General features: G+C 38.6%; 1 protein-coding gene across 1 annotated transcript in view; it reads right to left on the bottom strand.

Annotated features, from left to right (window-relative positions):
• ARHGAP15 (Rho GTPase activating protein 15) overlaps positions 1-21,509 on the bottom strand; it is a 323,630-nt gene that overhangs the window by 54,685 nt on the left and 247,436 nt on the right. Inside the window, 1 exon segment of the mRNA XM_066323175.1 lies at positions 5,785-5,919. Coding sequence (XP_066179272.1) covers positions 5,785-5,919 — 135 coding nt within the window.

Genomic DNA, 21,509 nt, shown 5'->3' with positions numbered 1-21,509 from the left:
TCTGCTTCCCAGCTACTATTTTCATAACACTGCATAGTAGTTCAGAGCAGGTCCTTCCTACATTATATTTTCAACCAATGCAGATCAGTTCTTTGGTCGTGATTACGTATCGATGACTTGTTTATTGCCTCCTGACACAGGTTTTGGTTTTTGGTTTTTTTTCTAATTTTTGCCTGATTTTGGTGCAGACAGCTTCTGCGCAAACTCCTCAAAAGTTACATTAGTCAGTGCAAAATTTGCTCTGGCCTGCTATACCCCAACGTGTGATCATTGCCCAGATAGATGTGAGTTTCTGCAATATGCTGTCCCCAGCCACACAGGCAGTAGATTCTTGGGGGCTCTTAGTGAAGCAGAACAAGAGCCAAAACTCAGAAAAAACCTTTTTACTGACGTCAGAAATGCTGGAGATGGAGACAAGTGACCAGCATGGAGAGCACTGGTAGCTTTTGAGGGTTAAAATAAGTCTATGATTTCCATGGAAGAAGAATTTACTGCTTTGCTGTGCTGCCATCGTGGATTTTGTCAGACCAGACCAGTAAAGACCAGTGTCACAGACCAGCAAAACTGTAAAAAAATTTTTATCTAGCAACTTTTGCTAACCAAAAAAGTTGCAAAACTCTATCATGTGTAAGATGCTAAATAACCATCTTCAGTTTCCATAGAGTAGGGTAACACATAACATTGTAGGATTGATAGGAATGACATTGAGAATTCTGCTTAGCATGCACCAGGAGACCTTAATTGATATATCGAAAGGATATGTGTGAAATCATTTGAAAAAAGTGTTAATGGTCTATCAGAGCAATCAAAGAAAAAAAAATACCCAGATCTTGAAAAACAAGAATTAAATGAGTATCTAATGTGTACCTTAGATGGTGTCTAGACACTTAAATTCTGAAAAAACTTTATTCAGCTGCCATCTATCCCTGAAGGTGTTTAGGCTAATTAGGTACTGCAATTGTGACCTTTGAGGATCTTTAGGTGCCTATGGCTCTGCTTTTCCCCATGAGAAGAAATGCTTCCTTTCCTGTCAGGGCTGAAAATCCTGAGCTCCAGAGATGAAGGATTGCTTTGTCTAAGTGTTTGGGGGGCATGATCCTTGGGGGACCGCCAGGGCTGAAGCCACGTATGCTGACTGGATCTGGAGCCCTACAAACCATAGAATCCTGGAGTGATTTGGGTTGGAAGAGGCCTTAAAGATCACTTGTTCCACCCCCTGCCGTGGGCAGGGACACCTTCCACTATCCCAGGCTGCTCCAAGCCCTGTCCATCCTGGCCTTGGTCACCTCTAGGGATGGGACATCCAGAACTTTTCTGGCAATCTGTGCCAGGGCCTCACAGGGAAGAATTTCTCCCTAATATTCAAGATAAATCTACTCTCAGTTTGGATCCATTCTCCACTGTTCTGTAAAAAGGCTCTTGAAAAAAGTCTCTCTCTCCATCTTTCTTGTAGTCGCCCTTCAGGAATATGTCCTTTCTCCAGGGATCCTTTCACCATCCAGATGGTGATGGATGTGGACTCCACATTTTCTGTTCAGCACACTGAGACCTGAGATGTATCAGGCTAGGGATTCCGCTTGAAAACCTGCAAGTCAGATTTTCAACACTATGGGTTTTTTTAAATTAATCTCATTCTTCTGTTCATCTGTCTCAAGTGGGAAATCCACTGCAGTAACTGCTATGTTCACTTAGAAAACTGTCTCCAGAAGAACTGTAATTCCGGCAGAAGGATTTCTATTTATAGTATATATATATATATATATAAATACACACACATCTGCCTATGTGTGTGCATTTTAAACAATAAATATCCTATTTATCTACAGTGCTTATGTGGCACCTATTAAATTCGTATTAGAGATAAGGAACTGAAATGAAGGCATAATCACTAGACGTCATTGAAAAAATCTTTCCAATGTAGTAATCTTTCCAACCTGTTGCAGAGAAAATCAAAGACCTGAACTCAAGCCTCCCAAACCAGAGACAGATGTTACAGCTTTGGAAACTGGGTGGAATTTTCCTTTGTGGAATATCAGTGAGGTTTTTTGGTAAGTGCAGTTGGACAGATGCACTGTCTGTACAGATGCACAGCCTATATAGCTTGCTCCAGCTGAAAGATCTGGAAGGACTAGTGGATATTCAAATATTTCCTGTGCTGCGGATATCAGCCCTCACTGCATAGAGACTGTAGTAAAAATTTCTTTTTCTCCATGCCTTTGCCTGAGACATTTCAAGAAAACCAGTTCAATCAAAATAAAGACTAAGAATCAGGTAACACGTTTACCTGTTAACATTTCTAAACACATTTTAGGGGTAGATTTCAGTGGCTGAAATCCTGGCAAAAGTTTGTATGACTATGAAGGATGAATTCTGTAAATAAGGTGATTAAATGTTTCAGTTATTGGCACTTCTACTACCTTACTCACATGAAGCACAATTTTACTTGCAGACAATCTGTTGAACTACGTCTGTTGATCTTCCAGAAAATCAATAGAACTATTTGTGGTACTGAGTAATTTAAGTGTGGCTGAACCTGACTTCATAGCAGCATTTGGGCACACTTTAGAAGTGCAGATTTCATCCAAAATAACACAAAATTACTTGCCAGAAAAAGTCACTGGATAAAAAAATACAACCAAAAAAACAACAAAACCAAAACACCCTACTTTCCAAATCCTAGAAAACAAAATTAATATTGGGTCAGAGGTATTGTGGCCTTCTATTTACATTTTATATATTCTCTGATATAAGCTGTACGGACAGTTATTACCTAAGTTCAACCCAACAAGCAGAATTCTGAAATTCTGTAACACCCTGAAATATCTTCTGATATTCTGGTCATACCTAAATTTTTCTAACAGCATGGCCATATCTAATGTTAGTTATAGGGGAAAATGAAGGTGGAGAGCAATAATAATAATAATTTGCATGATACACAGTACTGTAAAGTTTTGTTCCCATGCACATAATTAAAATGGCAGCAGCATCCAGGAAAATTGATACTAAGCTTGCTATGGAATTTTTTCCACAGTCTTTACAATATTACCAGAATAAGGAGTCCACCACACCTCTTGGGATCTAATTCCTCCTGAAACCTCCAGCTGAAGGACTAAGACCTCATAAATGTTATTGGGAACTTGTCACTGAGTACTACATGTAGGTTTTTAGATCCCTTAACCTTACTCAACCAGTGCAAGGCTCTGACTAAGGAGCTTTCAGTGCTGCACCAGGGATATAATCAGCATGGCAATCTGGGAATCAAATTGTTTTCTGGCATTATTCTAACTTTAGTTCACACCCATCACTGCGTGCTAGTAATTCTGATTTTTTTGGAGAACAGATACTACAGTCTCTTTTTCACAACAAACTGCAGAAGAAATTTTCTAGCAGCTCAGTACTGACCAGGCAAATTAATTAACACAAATCGCCAAAGAATCATCTGCAATGGAAATGATACTGAAGAAAAGAGATTTTTTTTACTTTGCCTCAGGACTATTAACATAAAGAAGAGCTCCAGAAACATTGAAAACACCTAATTGTTGTTTATAGAGGTTTTTTAAGTAGAGTTGGTAAGAATACGGATTTGTAGATCCTATGGCAGTAAAGGCCAAATAAAGAGAAGATTGATTGGAAATCGTAGCTTGCTTTAGACAGTTGGATTAGGTAGAAATCACCCTGATGTGCAGTAAAGCAAGCAACAAGAATTAGGGGTTTGAAATAGTGCGAAGCACGTCCTAGAGTGCTAGCATTTCCTTCCTTGGAACAAACTGTCTTAAAATCCCTCTATAAATGACTGTTCATTAGCCTATCAATGTGTATAATGGCTCTCAAAATCATAATAAGAATTAATAATAGTTCAAATAGCAGAAAGGGACATTAATTTCTCACTCATGAATATTAATGCTTTAGCAGACAGTCTCTTCCCGACATGCTTTCAAACTTAATTCACAAGTCTACAGCCAGTTACCTGGTACTTTCACTATCAAAAATATCCCCATTGGGCCACCAAAAGATGTCAAATCACCCTGACTTGGACACTAAAGAGGATTAGGGCAGAAGACAACAGGAGTGAGATCATGGTGTCCTGATATCTTTCATCAGAGTACAATAGTGTTTGCATAGCCAAAACATATCGCAATGGACAATAAAAAAACGGATAAAGAGGAGGATGAGTTTGTTAAGCTCCAGAAGACCAGTATGATGGTGGATTATAATGGAAGAAGACAGACCACAGAATTACAGGATAATTTGGGTTGGAAGGGACATTTGGAGTTTCCAGAGAGGGAAGCTCCATGAACTCCTTGGGCTGCTGTTCCAGTGCTCTGCCACTCTTGATGAAAAGAAGTTCTTCCTCAATATTAAATATTGGACTGCAGAATTAGCAGCATAGGAGGCATGTATGACCTGACAAGATGCACCCCATGAGCAGACACCTCATCTCCTCTTTTCCAAGAGGGCAGAGCAAATGGATGGAAACCACCTGAAGGACATGTTCAGGTGCTGGTGCTTCAATGAGCCTCTTATCCCAAGGCATCACAGAAGCTGAACAATAAGAAATTCTTTATTGTTTTTCCCTCTTAGCACTACAGATGCTGTGCAACAGGAACTTAAACTTGAGACATGATGTTCCCCACCTGATTTCATTTGGAAGGAGAAGAAAGCGAGCTGCCAGAGTAAATTTCAGGTAATGCAATTCTTTATGTTGCACGTTTAACTGCACTGCACCTCCAAATAACTGAGCAGGGAAGGATCTTGTGAGATGTATTTAACCTCATTATATCTGATGCTCGGTCTTGAAAAGCTTTAGTTGAACTAAAGACTCTTATGAATATAAAATCAAAGTGAGCTGTACATTAAGGGTTTCATATTCCCCGACAGCTGCGCATGTGCACACCCAGCTCTCATTAACAGCAATGGCAAATACGTGTGCCCATCACTCAGAAATCAGACCTCTGAGTACTTTGTTGGGTTTGCTTTCTTTTTTTTTTTTTCCTAGAGATTTTCTCCATTGGATCTTTAATTAATCTCCTACTCGGCTTTTTCCCTTTAAGCTATCCCTCTCCCTCCCCTCCCTTTCCAACAGGAGCAAACCCCCAAATCACTGGGGTTTTTTGTCAAGTTTTTCCAAGCCGATACAGTTTTACAAAATGCACCTGCATATATTAAATACAGGGAGGGTTTGCAGCATATAAACCACAGAGACATGGAACGGAATAAATGCCTGGGACTTTGAAAATACTTTTGCTGCCTGCCAACTTTAGACAAAAAAAAAAAAAAAAATCAAGCAAAAGGTAGATATGAAAATGAGAACAAGAATGCTTTTGCATTCTTTTTTGTCATCACTGCAAGGCAAGAGTCTGCAACCTTGTGGAACAAAACACACACATTTCATTCTGATTAACATAAAGACAGCCCCTTCTAACGTGATTCACAATTATTAGTCTCTCTCTTGTGTTTGGGGATATGTGGATTATCAGCCTAGCATATTTTGAATACATACACATTTTAATTTCTTTCCTAAACCATTTTAGGCACTACAGTCAAATTGCAGAGACAAAATTTATAGATCAATAATTCAATATTTTTTTCCTTCTCTCCAGTTAAATACCTATACGCTGTAAGACATAAAAGGCAGTCTCAAAAAAACAATATAAATACAGGATCACGGATAATGGAAGGTAAGTCAGATTTGAGATGCCCCTGCTCTTCTATTTTTGAGTTTATTATTATTATTTTTATGTAACAGGCTATTTCACTAACTGCTACTGTATGTGATGTACTTACTTATTGCCTCCACAAACTGTTCAAAGAAGCAGTATGGGAACAGCGGCTCAGGCAGCTCTCTGAAAAACATCTTGAGTGCTCCGGTGACAACGTGGATGTCCTCCCACTGGCTGTCGTCCAAATTCAGCTTCTCTTCTGGGAAAACACGAGGAGAAATGGAACAACCGGTTTTAATGAAACAATTACAAGACACTAATTATTATGTTAATGTTTGCCTACTATCATCAGCAACCGTTAACAGCCTTCTGCACCTAGAGGTTTGGTGCTGTGCATGTTGTTTTTTTTTTCCCCCCCCTTTTTTTTTTTTTTTTTAGGAAGAGAACATTTTCAATGGAATACCATCTGTAGGAATGCAGCTAACAAAAAAAAAAAAAAACACAACAAAAACAACAAGAGACACAAAGAGATAGTACCATTGACACAGTATGTCAGATACATTTATTCCCATAATGCATCAGTATGAAAATTAGCATCACAGCTCAACATGATTCAAAGCTATTTGGTTTTGAGGCCGAGGGGCTAAGAGTTGCCAACGATGGACGGCTCAAGGGACCGGCCTAAAGGCCTTGCTGAGCCAACAGGAGACATATGCTAAACATGGCAATAGAAAATGAGTTATTGCTTTACATGTGTTAGCCTTGCTATGTACAAGGGAATAATGGGGAATGCTTTTCTCCTCTTTCTTTTCTTTTTTTTTTTCTTTTTTTTTTTTTTTTTGTTTTTTTTTTTTTTTTTGCCTGAATGTAATGTCAGCAAGGAATAGAGGACTGTGAGAGAAAGGATATTAATTCCTTCTTACTGCTTCAAAAATATTTTGTTTGGTTTTCATCTCTGGGAGGAAGATTTGCCCAGCAACAATATTAGACAGACCCCTGTTGGCCTACCTAGGCTATGCAAAGCTGTCAAAAATGATAACACACTAAAGACAAACCACAAGTGCCTCCAAAACTGTTTTGCAAACAAAAAAAATGTTTTCTTTTGAAGCTTGACTGAGCTGAGGAATTTAAATATAAAAGAAACTAAATGCTAAAATAGAGTTTCTAATAAAAAATAAAACAAGATTGGGTGATTATTCTATTTTTCTTTGAGTTTGTTTTTGTGGTTTTTTTTTTCTTTTTAATTCTAGAAGAGCGATACTGTTGGAACATAATAAACAGTGAGATCACAATCCATTTAAAACTCTAGGAAAGAGCAAATCCTTATTAGTCCAAATTAAAATGACACAAAATGACACACACTTTCGCCAAGTTCTGTTACTCCAAAAATGGAGTTTGCTTTTTTTCTCCCCATGTGCTATGATTTTCTCTTTTTGAAAATTTCAGTCTGAATGCAAATCGGGGGCCGACCATGAAAACTGCTGAACAAATCTAATTTGAAGCAACATAGTCCTGAAATGTTTTACTAAATGTCACTGAAATTTCATGTGTAGCAGTTCAGCAGGCTTCAAGAGCAGCCTCTTCACTGAACTGTTGCTAAACAAAATGGTAAAATCCTTGGAGACACATGGACACCCACAACACCAGATTCCTGTACTGTAATGGTTTTCTCTACTTTTGGGCAGAAAATCTTATTCAAAATGGAGTCGTCTTTCAACTTTATTTAATAAATGCTATTAAATGCTTTCAAAATTTCTGGATTCAAGAGATATATACAAATAAAGAATGGACCCAGTTCCTTAACTTGGAGTAATGTGAGACAAAGCTGGAACAAAGGCAGACTTGTGCATTTCATTTAGATGTCTTGCTTGCTTCTTTGGTTTCAAGCCTCTTTTTTTTTTTTTTTTTTTTTTTTTCCCTTTCTTTCTTTTTTCCCATTCAATTACCTCAATCATAAAAGTAATGATTTGATCTCAAATGAGTTACCAGAGGGGATCTTCTTTAGACTCTGAGATCATATTTGATTGATCGTATTTCAACAATTAGCCTTTTATTTTGCCACACACTATTGAACTAGATCGACAGCATCTTAGCAGGCCAGCTTTAAACAGTCAACTGTTAACAATAGCATCAAAAAGAGAGACCTGATGGGGTTTACTGTCACTTTAAAGAACAGGGTGGGTTTTCACATTGTTGAAATCTGTCAGATATTTTGAAATGTCCCTCTCACTATGGTGCCACACCCCCTGCGTGCCCTTATAATAAAATTGGTTTTACTCCTGATTAAATCATTTTCTCCCTACCCACTACCATACTTCTCATAATGGACCTGTGTGCTCTACAGCTGGTGTTCTTCCCATGGTACCAATTCTTACTTTATCTTTTAAGCACTTTGCTGCTAAGATCTCATGCAGAGTGCTTATGTTTTGTTAAGAGCTTCATTCTTAGAGAAATAGCTTAACACATGTTCTAAAAATGTTGTACAACTTATTGCTTAAAACACATTTAGAAAATGTATAAGTACTGTAGCTTTGGCACAGAACTTTAAGTAGAAACCTTAAAAAAAAAAAAAAAGAAACACAACTTGTTTTTGCCATGCATTTGTCTTAAATGTCTAAAGTGGAATGCTTGACTTCTAAGGCTTTATAGAGACTTATCTTACCAGATTTTTGCACCATTTCCAGCTCTTCAAGGAAACGTGTTAGGAATGTATCATCGTGAAAGCAAAGGGTGTCAATTTTCCCTCTAGCAATAAGAGAGTTTTTAAAAATGTTTGCTAGAAGGAACAAATGCCAAGTAAAAAAAAAAAAAAAAAAAAAAAAAAAAAAAAAAAAAAAAAAAAAAAGAAAATAGAAGTCCATTGAGTGAAAGACTCTCCTTTGGTTCCCACTGGTTGGAATCTCTCACATGCCATGGCAAAAGGGCCATAAACAAACACACACACACATTTCAGGCTGGATTTAAGGGGAGGACCTGGCATTTTGGCTTTACTCAGACATAATTCTTATTGGGGTGTTTTGCTTATATAAAGATTAAGTCCCAAATCTGGTATTTAGACTTGACAGTCAAGGACTGCTTTCAGTCAGGAGATACTGTATCTGGGAAGATGCTCAAAATCTCACAGTCCTAAAAATTTGCTTTAACTTGTCAGTAGTATTTGATTAGTTCAACCATCACTGCCAGTTGATATCATATATCTTAGATACAGACACAAATATGCCCAGAAAATCCCATAAAATTTATGCTAATACTCAGGCTGAAAATCTAAAGACCACATTAAGGGGAAAAAAATAGTGTGGGCACTTGTCAAGGTTATTAGTTTAAAAAAATCGATATACAATACATTTGTGAAGGGAACGTGTGCTTTACTGCGTTATTATTCAGCTTTTTCAACAATTCACATTTTTAGTGGCACTTGTAATGTCTGCAGCAGAACCAAACAGGAGATCAGCTTTGGTTTAAAGGTGCCATTCTGAGGGTCAGAAAGGAAGAAGGTAATCTATGGGAAGATCAGTTAAAGACAGGGGGAAAAAAATAAAAATATGAAAATCAACCAAAGCTGTAGAGAGAGAGCTGAGTTTTGAAAGAAAATGGATGTGGTTCCTCTAACCGCATGCCCTGCCTGGTATGTAGACTAATCTCTAGGAGCAGAATGAAGTCATTTGAGAGCCCTGCTCCTTCACTTGTCTTTTCAGATAATTCATAGCTTGTATTTTCCCAGCTCTAAGCTGTCTCTCGCCCATGCTGCCATCACGTGCCAGAGCACCACCTTCAGAAGTTTTTGCCCCCTTTGAGCATTCCACATTCCTGCAGCTCATGGATGACCCCAAATCACACGGGAAGCAAGTCCTGCAAACCCAGCTGGCAACGCCTGGTCTGCTGTGGAGGTTGTGCCCTGAAAAAACTTTCTAAAGCCTTTGGTGAAACAGGGTGTTTTTGGGTCTCACACTGTGATCCATTTGCTGGTGTTGCTGCCTTTTTCCATCATTTCCCTGCTGGTGCCTGCCCACAGCAGCACTGGGATGAAAATTTGGCATTTGGGTGTGTCAACCCCCATCTCCAGTGCACTGGGTTTTTATTCCAGTGACCAGTGCATAAGCTGAGCGAGATCTCCCCTGGAGAAAGTCCTCCATAGCACAGTTAAATAATCCTTACAATCTCCCTCAAAACAAAATCATTGCAGAAGAGCTGCACAAAGAATTCCCAGTTGGCTTAAATCCTGGGAAATGTTTTGGACTCACTCATCCCAACAGCTATTTTACTATTTTACTACTGAGAGATCCAAAACAGAGTCCTGTGGTTGAAAGAGGAAAAGAAAATTCCTCATGTAAACACCAGGAAAGGACCAACTGACCAGTGTCATTGTGCTTTTTTTCTTGAAGCACCTTGTGTCAAATTTGAAGACACTTCTTTTTCCTTTTTTTTAAATAGTTGTATTCATCAAAAATATTTTCCTGATCATTCATGGTCTTCAATAGGAAAGAAGGGAAAGAACAGACTCAAGCAGAAATTCTCCATGTGCACCATCACAGTTCTTCATCACAAAATCCCTTTGTTCACATGACTGACAGCACAAACATCAATTTGTACACTGAAAGGTGTGTCTGTTCCGTTGCTGTACCTGCACTTTCCAAGTCACAGCCTTTCTGATCACCAGTGCACAGACACAGCAGCATTCTTGGGGCAAACAGCTTCTTTCAAACACTCAATTTAGAGCCGCAGTCGAGCACAGAGATGTCCAGACATCTGTCCAGCAATGGGATGCTGTGGGGTGGTGAAGATTGATTCTCACATTATGGCAAGGGGCTCAATCCCCTGGTGAAACAGCACAAGATGCTGAACTTGCCCCCTGAGGTAAATCCTGCCCTGATACTGCAATCTATATACACCCTCCAAAGTGCATAAATCCCCTGGAATTTCTATTAAATAGTACAACAAAAGCCTCAACTGTTGTGAAGTAACAATTTCCTCTTTCAGGTGGATTTTTGTGAGTTCTTCCTCTCTCCCTTGCTAGGTTTGGGAGATCCATTGTCCTGCCTGATCTCAATGCACAACCTTTCACCTCCACGAGTGTTTAAACAAATCCAGGAAAATGTCAGCTAAGCAAATCATTAAATTTTGTCTGCAATGGATTTCTAAACAGCCTCGTCTGAATCCATCCAATGATGAATTATCAAGGATACAGTCAGCAAAAGAAAACTTGTGTGCTTTTCTCCTCCTCTGCTGGAGGAAGCTGGCATGCCCTTTCAACAGAAAATTTAAGCTGTGATGTCACAGTGCCTGAATATGTGTTTATTATTGGAGAGCCCATTTCCATGAAGTCCAAGCACAAATTACTGAGCAACTTTAAAAAGCAGAACATCTCTATTTGCACCCAGATTGCTGCTTATTCCAGTCGTCCAAAATTACAGTTCTCTGACCTGGGGACACTCTGGAACAACCAAGTATTCCTAACTTAAACCTCAGCCTGTGCCAGAAAAAAAAAAAAAAAGATTTCTGTACTTGGGCACACTGGGTCATAGTCATCCTCCTATAATTCCACCAAGTCCAAAGAGTAAGAGGGGGATGAGCTGTCTCATTGTTTCTGTGAAAAAGATCCAGAGCACTTGAGGAGTTCAGGGCTGGTACATGATGAAGGCATGCAGAAGAGTTCAAAGATTTGGAATAGTGGTCAGCCAGTGATGCCACAGCATCAGGGAAATTTCTGTGCTCTCTGTTGCTGTTTGAAACTGGAAGTATAAAAATATGGTACTGAAAGAACAATACTTTTGGCAGCCAGAAGCAGGTATCATCACCAAGATACTCATATGTTACTCACTGGCAATACCTGCTATGAGCTTCAATGACAGATATTAGTTTTGAGTTAGCATATTCCATCGTTGTGATCTGAAGCAATAATTACTGTGATGGGATTATAATTACAAGTACGTTTTAAATTCATTAAATTTAGCTGAATCAACTATTCCGTACGGGGGAAAGGAATGATTTTAGAGAGAGAATATTTCCCCTCAAAATGCAGCTGAAACCTCTCTAAGAATAAATAGACCACCTGTTTACAGATCAACATACTCCTGCCAGACTCACTCGGAGGTGACTAGTAAACAAAGAGTAGGAGCAGGCAGACACAGCCCCAGCATGGAGACTGCAGGGTCTGATCACTCCTTCTTTTGGGGCCGGAGGAATACTCAGGTACCGCCCAGGGTTTAAAAAAAAGGGACAAGAAAAGAGCACAGAGGAATTCCCAACGAGATCTTATCCTCCCACAGAGCAGCAAGGCTGCCCAAACACCAGGAAGGGGCTTGGCAGACTTTCTGCAACTCACAGAAATTAAATGTCTGTGCTGAGGGGAAATTACATTTGTCTTACAGTGCTGAGATTCTGTCCTCTATCTAATTCTCTCTGCTTACTAATTGCGCAGTAAGTTCAGCTTCTTCCTTACAGTTAAATCACTCTTTACTTTCTTTTCTCTGTTTATTCCTGCCTCTTTATTTTGAACTGGACTAATGACTACGGAACAAAAATACCAAATACTTGCCTAGACCAGTAACTTATTCTGCAGGATACATTTTTTCTGTTCAAAGGGAAAAGTCCATTCTGAATTCTGCTTTTCACTTGATTGATCTTCCTCTCTTTGCTGTGTATTGTGTATGCATACATTAATCAAGGTAAATATCTGCCTTCCAACTTCAAATCTGTTATTAACATTTTTTTTTATTGTGTAATTGCTCTCCAGTAAGCTTCTCTGCAATCTAATTTTAGGGGTTTTATCTTTTTTCCCCCCATTTACAGTCAGATCTTTTATCAGAATTATGTGTATCAGTGTCCGCAAATCTACATTTTAAATAAATTGAAGGCGCTCAAGATCTAATACAGGAAGGAATTGGACAATGACTCTCTGTCCCATTTTCATGCTTCAAAAATATGTTCATATTCATATCTTTTTAATTGTGCTACTAACTCAGAGTGCTTTAGGATTCTGTCATATAGCTGTTCTGTTTTTCCCCGTCTTGCTGTTTCTAACACTGCTTCTATTTCCATTCTTGTCAAAAGCCTTTTCATAGTCCAAAAATCTGTACACAATGTTTTGTAATATTTGGCAGACTTATCTGAAACCTAATTCACTGCCTTCTTGTGATTCATGGGTCATAAATTATTTCATATGTAATGTACCCCAAAGGGTAAAAAATTCTTTGTATTAAATTTCAACCAGATACTATAAGGGAGAGGAGGAAAAAAAAAAAAAAAAAGGGAAAAGAATATTTTTGAGAGAGTCTGCAAAGATCTGACCTCAATATATTGTCTAGTGTGTTGTCTTCCACAAATGGCATCTCAGTATCCTTTAGTAAATATGAGATTTCAACATGCTACAAGCAAAAACACTCTGCTGTAGTGTGGGCTTGCTACGGACAACTTTAAAGGAAAGGAGAAATACAAAATGTGAAGCACTGGATCAGACGAGTGATGCATTAAATTAGTCCTGTCTCTAGTGATTGTTTAACTGAAAGGGTCTGCATGAAAACAATTCAAAAAACAAGAATACCACCCAATCCTGACTTGTTGCATGCAGCCAAATATATTATTGTGACTGACCCCAGTAACAATGAGCTTGTGCCTCAGTGAGTGAGTTTCAATAATCAAAGGAAATAATTAACAAAACAATAAAGATCATTATAACTTCCTTTATGTAAATGACTTCCAAATGTAAATAGATCAAAGCTCAAGCTAAAATTAAGCAATTCCCCTAGTCCTCCTACAATACTAGAAAGAAACAAACATATATGGTTTGTTTACAGCTATAAGGATTATCAACGAAATATTAGTTTGTTGTTTTATTCGAAAATAGAAATCTGAACAATTATCAAAGTGCTTTTCACATATTCCTCTTATCTGCAACCCCATTTATTTTGGTGGGACTATTTCCAAAGACACATGCTACCTATACATGTAAACCTCTGTTCTCACACCTGGTTTTTTTTAGGATGTCCAGAGAACAAATTTTACTTTTTTTTTTTTTTTTAATGAAAGGGCTCTATGAAGCAGAGCATCTGAAAGAAGTATTCTTACATGAAATCAGGTGCACACAAGTCCTGCAGATGTCAAGGACAAAACATTTTATTTTGGATAGAATTTATCTTTTGGTTCGCTAAAGTCAAAACACTTCTGTTCATCAGAACTTTTATAAAGGACTGTTTCATAATATGAATCCATTTGGATTATCTGACCAAAGATAAGACTTCAATGGACTTACTATATCATTCACCACTGTACCAGTGCCACAAAAGGGAATTACAATTAATTGGATTATGTTGGTCTCCACCCGCTGATTGTAGAAGAGAAAGTCTGAAACTGTAACTATTTCAAACGGACCATATCTCTCATCAACCATGGGATTTGGGCTTTAATTTACCAATAAAGCTTAATTTCTTCTCTATATTCTCTTCTGGTTAGGAAGAGGTCATTTAAACACTTTATTCAAGTTATTCAAAAAGAAAGGACATTTTTGTTAAATACTTTCAAACTAGCACTGTAATACTTGCACCTTGCCTTTAAGAATTACTTTTTTTTTCTACCAGCAATAAAGAGAGTTGCCTTGAAAAACCCAAAAGAAAGATCAAGGACTGCATTTGGGTAATAAGAATAATTCAGACTTCACTTCCCCTGGTTCATGAAAATTTGGCTGAGATTGTTACCTAACACAACAATTTGTTATGAGTTATATAGTGAACAGAGAATATCACTTCACCTCATGGACAGACATGAGGTACTGAGAGTTTTCTACAGCAAAGCATCATGTTAGATGTAGGTTTGCCTGTATGGAAAGTTACACCAGGAAAGGCAAAGGTACGAAGATAAATTAGATAAAATTTTATATAAATTCAAATTATAAATTCTATTAGCTTGGAAATAGTCATGTTTTACAGTGCAGGTAACTTCAACTATGTTAATTAATGTGACCTACATGCTAAAACCCAACAAAATACCATTCTTATTTTATATGTCCATAAGTCTGTACACACACACACATATATATATATATATGTATGTATGTATGGACATATCTGAATCTGCTTGTATTTTTGCTGGTGGCTCTGCCTCAAAGCCATTAGCATTTTTCTTCACTATCCTTACTGTCTTCACTTACTTCCTTCACTATCCTTAGGTTATTTCAGTGCCTAATTCCTTCAAGTTGCCAGACTAAATTATTCAACTTTATATACTTTAAAAATAATTATTAATATCAGTAATGCTGGCTTTGATTTTTTTTTTATTTTTAAATTTTTTGTCAAACTTTTGCATTCGGTTTAAGGAATAAAAACTCCTCAGTCAACTTACTTCAAAACCATGTTGCTTAATTCACATTTGCATTACTTTTTGCTAATATCTGAAGCTCTAATTCCGTTCCCTGGATATTAGCTGGGACTAGCTATGCTGTTAAAGATAGGAATGCTTCTAAGTGCTTACTGAATCAGGGCATATGAGATGATAATTGTATGTGTTTAAAACAAAACTTTGAACAGGAGGGGATTATGTAAGTTGCTAAAACAAATATATCTTCAAGTGCACTGAAGGACTTTCAAATATTAACCAAATGTCCTTTGATAGTAATAGTGCTAATAATAACATAAATTTTTCAAATATTTTAATGCATTTTGAGAACCACATGTTACCCTGAATATGGAAGGTTCTCAGTAAGTGCACTTTTTACATACAAACTCAGCAGCTTCAGGGTTCCATCATCCACTCTGAAGTCACACCAATGGATCCCCTCCTGATCCAGGCGTGGGTTATCCTGCACATTTCTGCTTCTTTTGTGCAGGGCTGGCTTACAAACATTTTTGTGGCAGCAAAAATAACTTTTATTGGGGGAATAGGATGCCTTTGCAGGTGTGGAAGCCCAAAGCATCTGATCAAATCTGTGTTCATGGAATCTGTGGAATCACATAACCAGTGGGACACAGATCTGCACACACACAAACATTTGAGGCCTTGCTCAGGTCATTTTGACCAAAAGGTCTGAATTTTGGGGCCGGTCTGCCCTTAGAATAATATCTCCACCCACCCTGCCACGTGCAATTCCACGTGCCATTCCCTACCTTCTCCCACTGAGCCTCAGGAGAGGCGTGAACAGCCTGGGGCACACGTGAACACGCCTGGCAGTGCCTGTGGTTCCTCCTTGGCAGAGAAGGGGTGCGATGAAATTCGGGTGACTCACGTCACGATGTTTTGATATTTCCCTTTTCCCACACAGCCTCACGTGGAAGGAGGAGATGGTGGCATCTCCTTCATCCACCAGGTCCTTGTGCACCTCACACTTCTCCCTCCACCTCATGTGCACATCTGCACTTGCATTTTCATTTTCTCTCTGGTGGAACCCTTGCCACGTTGCCCATTGGTTTGTGCCTCCCTTTCTCTTTCCCAGGGTTTATCTGGATGTGTATCCTAATTGTAATGCTTCCAATTCCTCTCATCCTGCCTCAACTTACAGGCATATATTACAGGACGGCGAGGGTATGCTTCAAAACAATTTTAGAACTTTATAGAACATGGATTTTTTTTTCTTGTTCTACAAATTAGTCTTGTGAATGGACTTGTAATAACAAGAGGATTTCAACATAAAATAAGAGATTTTCATGTCTTTGGTTCCTTGAGACGCATTCAGGTCCCTCCCGTGAGAAATATATTAAAATATTGATTAGATTAGAGCAACATTTCAAATAAATGGAGATTTATACTTCCTTTTGGAGACAGAATCTTATAAAAAAGTTTCAAGGCATCACACAACAAAGCAGTTGACAAGAAAGATAGCATCTGCTTTCCTGGCTATTCAAGCTGAAGTTTTTCATTCTAAATGCAGGCAATGTTTCCAAAGTTAACATAATTAACTCACGACAATCCTGAAACATCATAATATAAGATACAGATGGAAATTCAAAGCTTTAAAAATGTCATATAACTGCAAGAGGATTATCATTTTTTAACAGCATGAATCTGAATGCTAATTAAAACAGGTGGTTTTATTTCAAACACTTTTGCCCACTGTGGCATTACTGGGAGGGTTGTTTATGTATTAATCTATTAGGAAGGATATATTGCTCAAAAATTGTGATATGCCATAATTACAAATTTAAGAGATAAAGGAATGACACTCTGTCCTCCTTCCTGAAACAATAAAAGACCAATAGTTCAATTAGTTAGTAATTTCCGTGTGACTATTTGACAGATTCTACTAATTGTTAGGCTCCCACTAACTATTGCTTTACATAATTAATTATATTCAAACGTGAACAACAAAGACATGTGGGCCAGTTGCCCTTTTGACAATGTTTTTCGCAAAATGATTTGCTTACCAAAAATATTTTTAGAAAGAAAAGATACTAATCCGAAGTGGAAATACACATCAAAAAACGTTGAAACCGCTCTGCATTTTACCATGGTTATGAGAAAAAAATTTGGATTGTTTAACATATCATTTATGCCGCATGCATAATAGCTGAAGTCTTCTAGCAGAGATCTTTCGTATTAATTTAGCATTGCATAAAATTCATAGTAACAGGTCCAAGGGTCAAGCATCATTCATCATTACTTGAAGTGACATTTGCAACCCTTCATATAGCAGCTGCTTGAAAGGGGAAAAAAGGTATTCTTTGGGAGAATGGGGGGTTGCAGACAATCCCCGCTCTATCTGCGGAAGGGAAAACAAGGTGCCACTATGTCAGCGTGGTAATGTGCTTAAATTTGGTGATGTCATTCTTCCCTAACCCCCACGAGTCACAAGGCACAAGGCAGCTGCATTCCTGAACTTCGGAGTTCGGGTGGAGATAAGTAATAACTAGATGTAAATGAATTACATTACTGTGGTTGTGAACATAGCTCTGTGCATCTAAATTATGATTTATATCAGGATCCTATCTTGTTTTTGAGGGTTTTCTACTTGTTAACAAGGCAGCCCTTGTTCTCATGGCATCCTCCAGGCATAATAGTTTCTGGGAAGCCAAATAAGATCACTTTTGAAACTGCAAGACGGCATTCCAAGGCTTTGCAGCAGAACACATTGGCCAAATTAGGACTTCTGAAGACTGTTAACTAACAAATAAAATCTTTTTTTTTTTCTTTCTTTCTTTGTGGCATGTCTTCACTAGTATAAAACATTAAGATCAGAACCGAAAATGTGAGCAATTAAAATGAAAATGTAATCATCTGCAAGAAAAGATAAATTTGTATTAAATGGCTAATACTTCACAGTCCTTTTGATATTACAAGTACTTTTTAAGAAAATATATATTTTATGTCACAGTAATTTTTATTATGTGAAACATGTGATCTCTTTGGAATTATGCACATTTCTAAACCACAGTCATTAAAACAGCATGCGACATAAAGTAGTTTGATTTTGGAACTTTGCTAATATTTGGTGATTTTCCTCAACTTTATACCTGAAATATATTTAATTTATTCATGTCACTAATTATCCACTAGTATTTAAAGCACTGGAATGAATACCAACCCAGACTACTGCTTCTTCCTTAACAAGTTTAATTATTTTTACAAGGGAAACCAATGTTTTTTAAAGAGTCACTTAGAAGTACATGAAAAATGTTCAAGGACATTGCTTATTACACACTGCAATTCTATGAGCTGCTATAAATTAAACTCCCAGTCAAAACACTTCTACCACCAGTGAGAATTCACTTTTCTGTACTCTCCAGAAGCCTTAGGGAGGAGAGAGTGCACTGGTCTGGAGTCAAAATAGGGTGCAAAAGAAGGATTTAATGGCAACATTTACTTCTTGCCAATATCAGCACTGGCCCTTCACATTGCACAGCAGCTGTGAGCCTCAGACCAAGTCCCAAAATGGTTTGCAGACCAGGTTGCTCATATAATATGTTATTTAAAACATAAGGTGGTGAAAAAGACGTTCCTGAATCAGTCCAAGAAGCATTTTCACATAGTACCAGTGCTGCCAGTCCATTACTCCCATGTCCTTCCCCTTTCCCCTGGGTTTTAATCACCGTGCAGCCATGAAACACGTATGTAAAGATGTTATAGATACCAGCCAGGCAGAATGGCTGTAAAAGGAATAGAACAGCAGAGGCAAGATGACTGGCAGATAGGGTTGCCACATCCCCCTTAAAGAGACTGCTCCTTTTCCACACCTTATGTCTCTTGTACCATAAAAATATGCATAGATGTATGTGGGAGCATCATAGCAGATTTCTTGGGATGCGTGCCATGCATCTGAGCTCCGAAGCTGGCTCAACGTTGTCACCATTAAGTCTCAGTGTACACAGCAACACTTCAATCTAATTTCAATTAGGGAAAAGTTACACAGAAACTTCTTTGAGAGTACACATGACCCTACACATAAATACCAATTAAATTCAGTATCATCAGTGTCTTTGCAGCGAACATTGATATCACCAGCAAGAGGAAGGAATTTAAAATGAGGCAAGGCTTGGTGACATTACCTCCATCTACGAGCTCTGCCTGTGTTAACTAGTACGTCAACGATTAGTAAAACAGTGGGATTCATCTGTGAAGAAATGGGGTGAAAAGTAGAAATGACATGAAATTTTCGTTGCAGGCAGCTCTTATGTGACATAAGGTAGAATATTGCATTGCTATGCAACAAAATGCTACCTGGTAAATGAGTAAAAGTTTAATCTGCTGAGAAGTTACAGGCACCAGCAGTGTTGGCAGTTGCACCTGAGATAGCAGCAGAACTAACTAAACTAACTAAAACTACTTCTCATACCAAGGGTATACAATCTCAAAACAGTTGTTTACATGCTTAACTATCCTCGTGTCCTGAACACAGACAAATCTGTAGGAAAAGGGACTTTCAGTGTCCTTAAGTAAGAGCAGTGAGGTTGTGCCTGTTAATAAGTGGATACTCAGGATACACAGGCACTGCGTTTAGACTTGAGCCATTTCCTATTGTTTGCCCATCTTTTATTTAGAAACAATGGGACAAAAAGTGTGGCAAGTTAGGGGTTTACTTCTTGACAACCACTTTTCCATTCCAAAGCTAGGAGACTTCCCTAACATGCAGATTACTTGAGGGAGATAAAAATGTGCGCTTTAAGCCCTTTCCACAAAGACAGCACCTCCCAAACCTGCAAGACCAGGAGGAAAAGTCATCCTGAAAGTATTTACCCTCCTTGCACACCATCGCTCATTGGTGACTGGGGAGATTTTACAGTCTTTCAAATCTTCTTTCAATCACGAGATGCCTTAAATGGACAGAAGGTCTTAAACTGTGCTCTCCATCTCCCCAGTTGAGAAAGATACATTGAAGGGGGAGGGAGGGGGATTCAGGCCACAACACAAAAAGCATTAATGCAAAGAACAGTGGGGTCTCTCCCTAATTTGACTTTCTCTACAGGTGGTCTGCAGCTGCATCCAAACAGGTTACACTACTGCCTTCCCATGGGCATTGCAACAAAGTAGGATCTGTATTCACAAGAATACATTTGCTGGCATGGGCTGATTCAGGTCTAAAAATAAGAAAAAAGCATTTTTTCAGTATAGCCTGAGGTAACTCTCTGCTTCAGCAGAAGACAGTAGCACTCTTGTTTCACTGGCTGTGCGTGATGATAAAGGATATCAGAAACCTACTTCATGTGACTCACCGAGGTCCGCAGCCAGATTCCAATTGATTCATTTTATTTGTATTCGTTTGCTCTCCATCGACCACACAAGAGGCTAGACCAAATCAATAAGCAATATTCTGTTTTCTATTGACTTGGGGGGTAATTCTCACTGGGCCCTGCGACTGCTGTATCTGATTTTATAGTTCTGTATATCATCATGGTAACGGCGGGGCACAGAGACCACTGGGGGCAGGCAGAAATGGGAAAAAAATTGCAGAGGCAAGGTGAGATATTGGCTTTTAAACTACTGCACCAGCCAGAGAAGAGGTCTGTGCTGTGGGTGCAGAGGGTATTTCACCTTCTGCCTAGGGAGTTCTAAAATGCAAACGTGCCTTTGACAGTGTGCAAAAATGATGCAGGCATGAGATGAACACGTAACTTGTGCCATGCTTCCAGCCCTAGGACAAGACTACAAGGTGGTGCCAGCAGCAGCTACACCCTGATTTGGTTTACAGAGACAGAGCTATAACCCATTTGGTTTGGCTGCTGATGACACCAGCACAAGCAGTGGGACCTGTGTAAGTGGGAAATGGCCTTGGTAGGGTTTTCTTAAATAGACAGTTCATGTCTGCTTACATGGATTCCTGTACAATTCAGATAAAACACAATGTCCCAGAAGTTTTAAACGATTTTTCTCCTGTTTTGTCTTTTTTTTCATTCCCTAGCTTGTTTACAGTACCCTCGGAGAGATATCTGCTCCTGATAACCTCCCAAGAACACATCTTTGCATTCTTCAGTTTTTATTTTACATATTTTTTAAGGCTTCCTCTTCTTGTAAGTCATGGATAAGTGGAAATAGAAGAGCTTTTGCCCAAAACTGTCCCACACCACTTGTTCCCCATGATCTTTGCTGATACTCAATATGGGAGCAGGACAGCTCTCATTTACTGCTGCACAAGGACAACGGACTGTATTGTAATATCTCTTTTCCCTTAAAATTTTCCTTCCGCCCCAGGTCTCAGATTCCTTGAGCTGCTGTACCAAAGCAGAGAGCTGGCTTTTCAGTGTCTCAAATAATCTTGGCTTTTCTACATGAGACAGAAAAAGCAGGCTGGGGACTGGGGTGGGTGTATGTAAGGGGTGGCAGAATACAGCCCAGTGTGTTCTTCCTATCAAATACACTTGACAAACTTTAATGAAAAGTCTTCTCTACTTCCTACTAACAGATGTTTCCAATTTTTTCTCTCTCAGCACTTTA

Source organism: Sylvia atricapilla, chromosome 7, assembly GCF_009819655.1.
Source record: "Sylvia atricapilla isolate bSylAtr1 chromosome 7, bSylAtr1.pri, whole genome shotgun sequence".
NCBI classification, from domain to species: Eukaryota; Metazoa; Chordata; class Aves; order Passeriformes; family Sylviidae; genus Sylvia; species Sylvia atricapilla.
The sequence above is the reverse complement of the archived record's forward strand: the minus strand, read 5'-3'. Positions and strand labels throughout refer to the sequence as shown.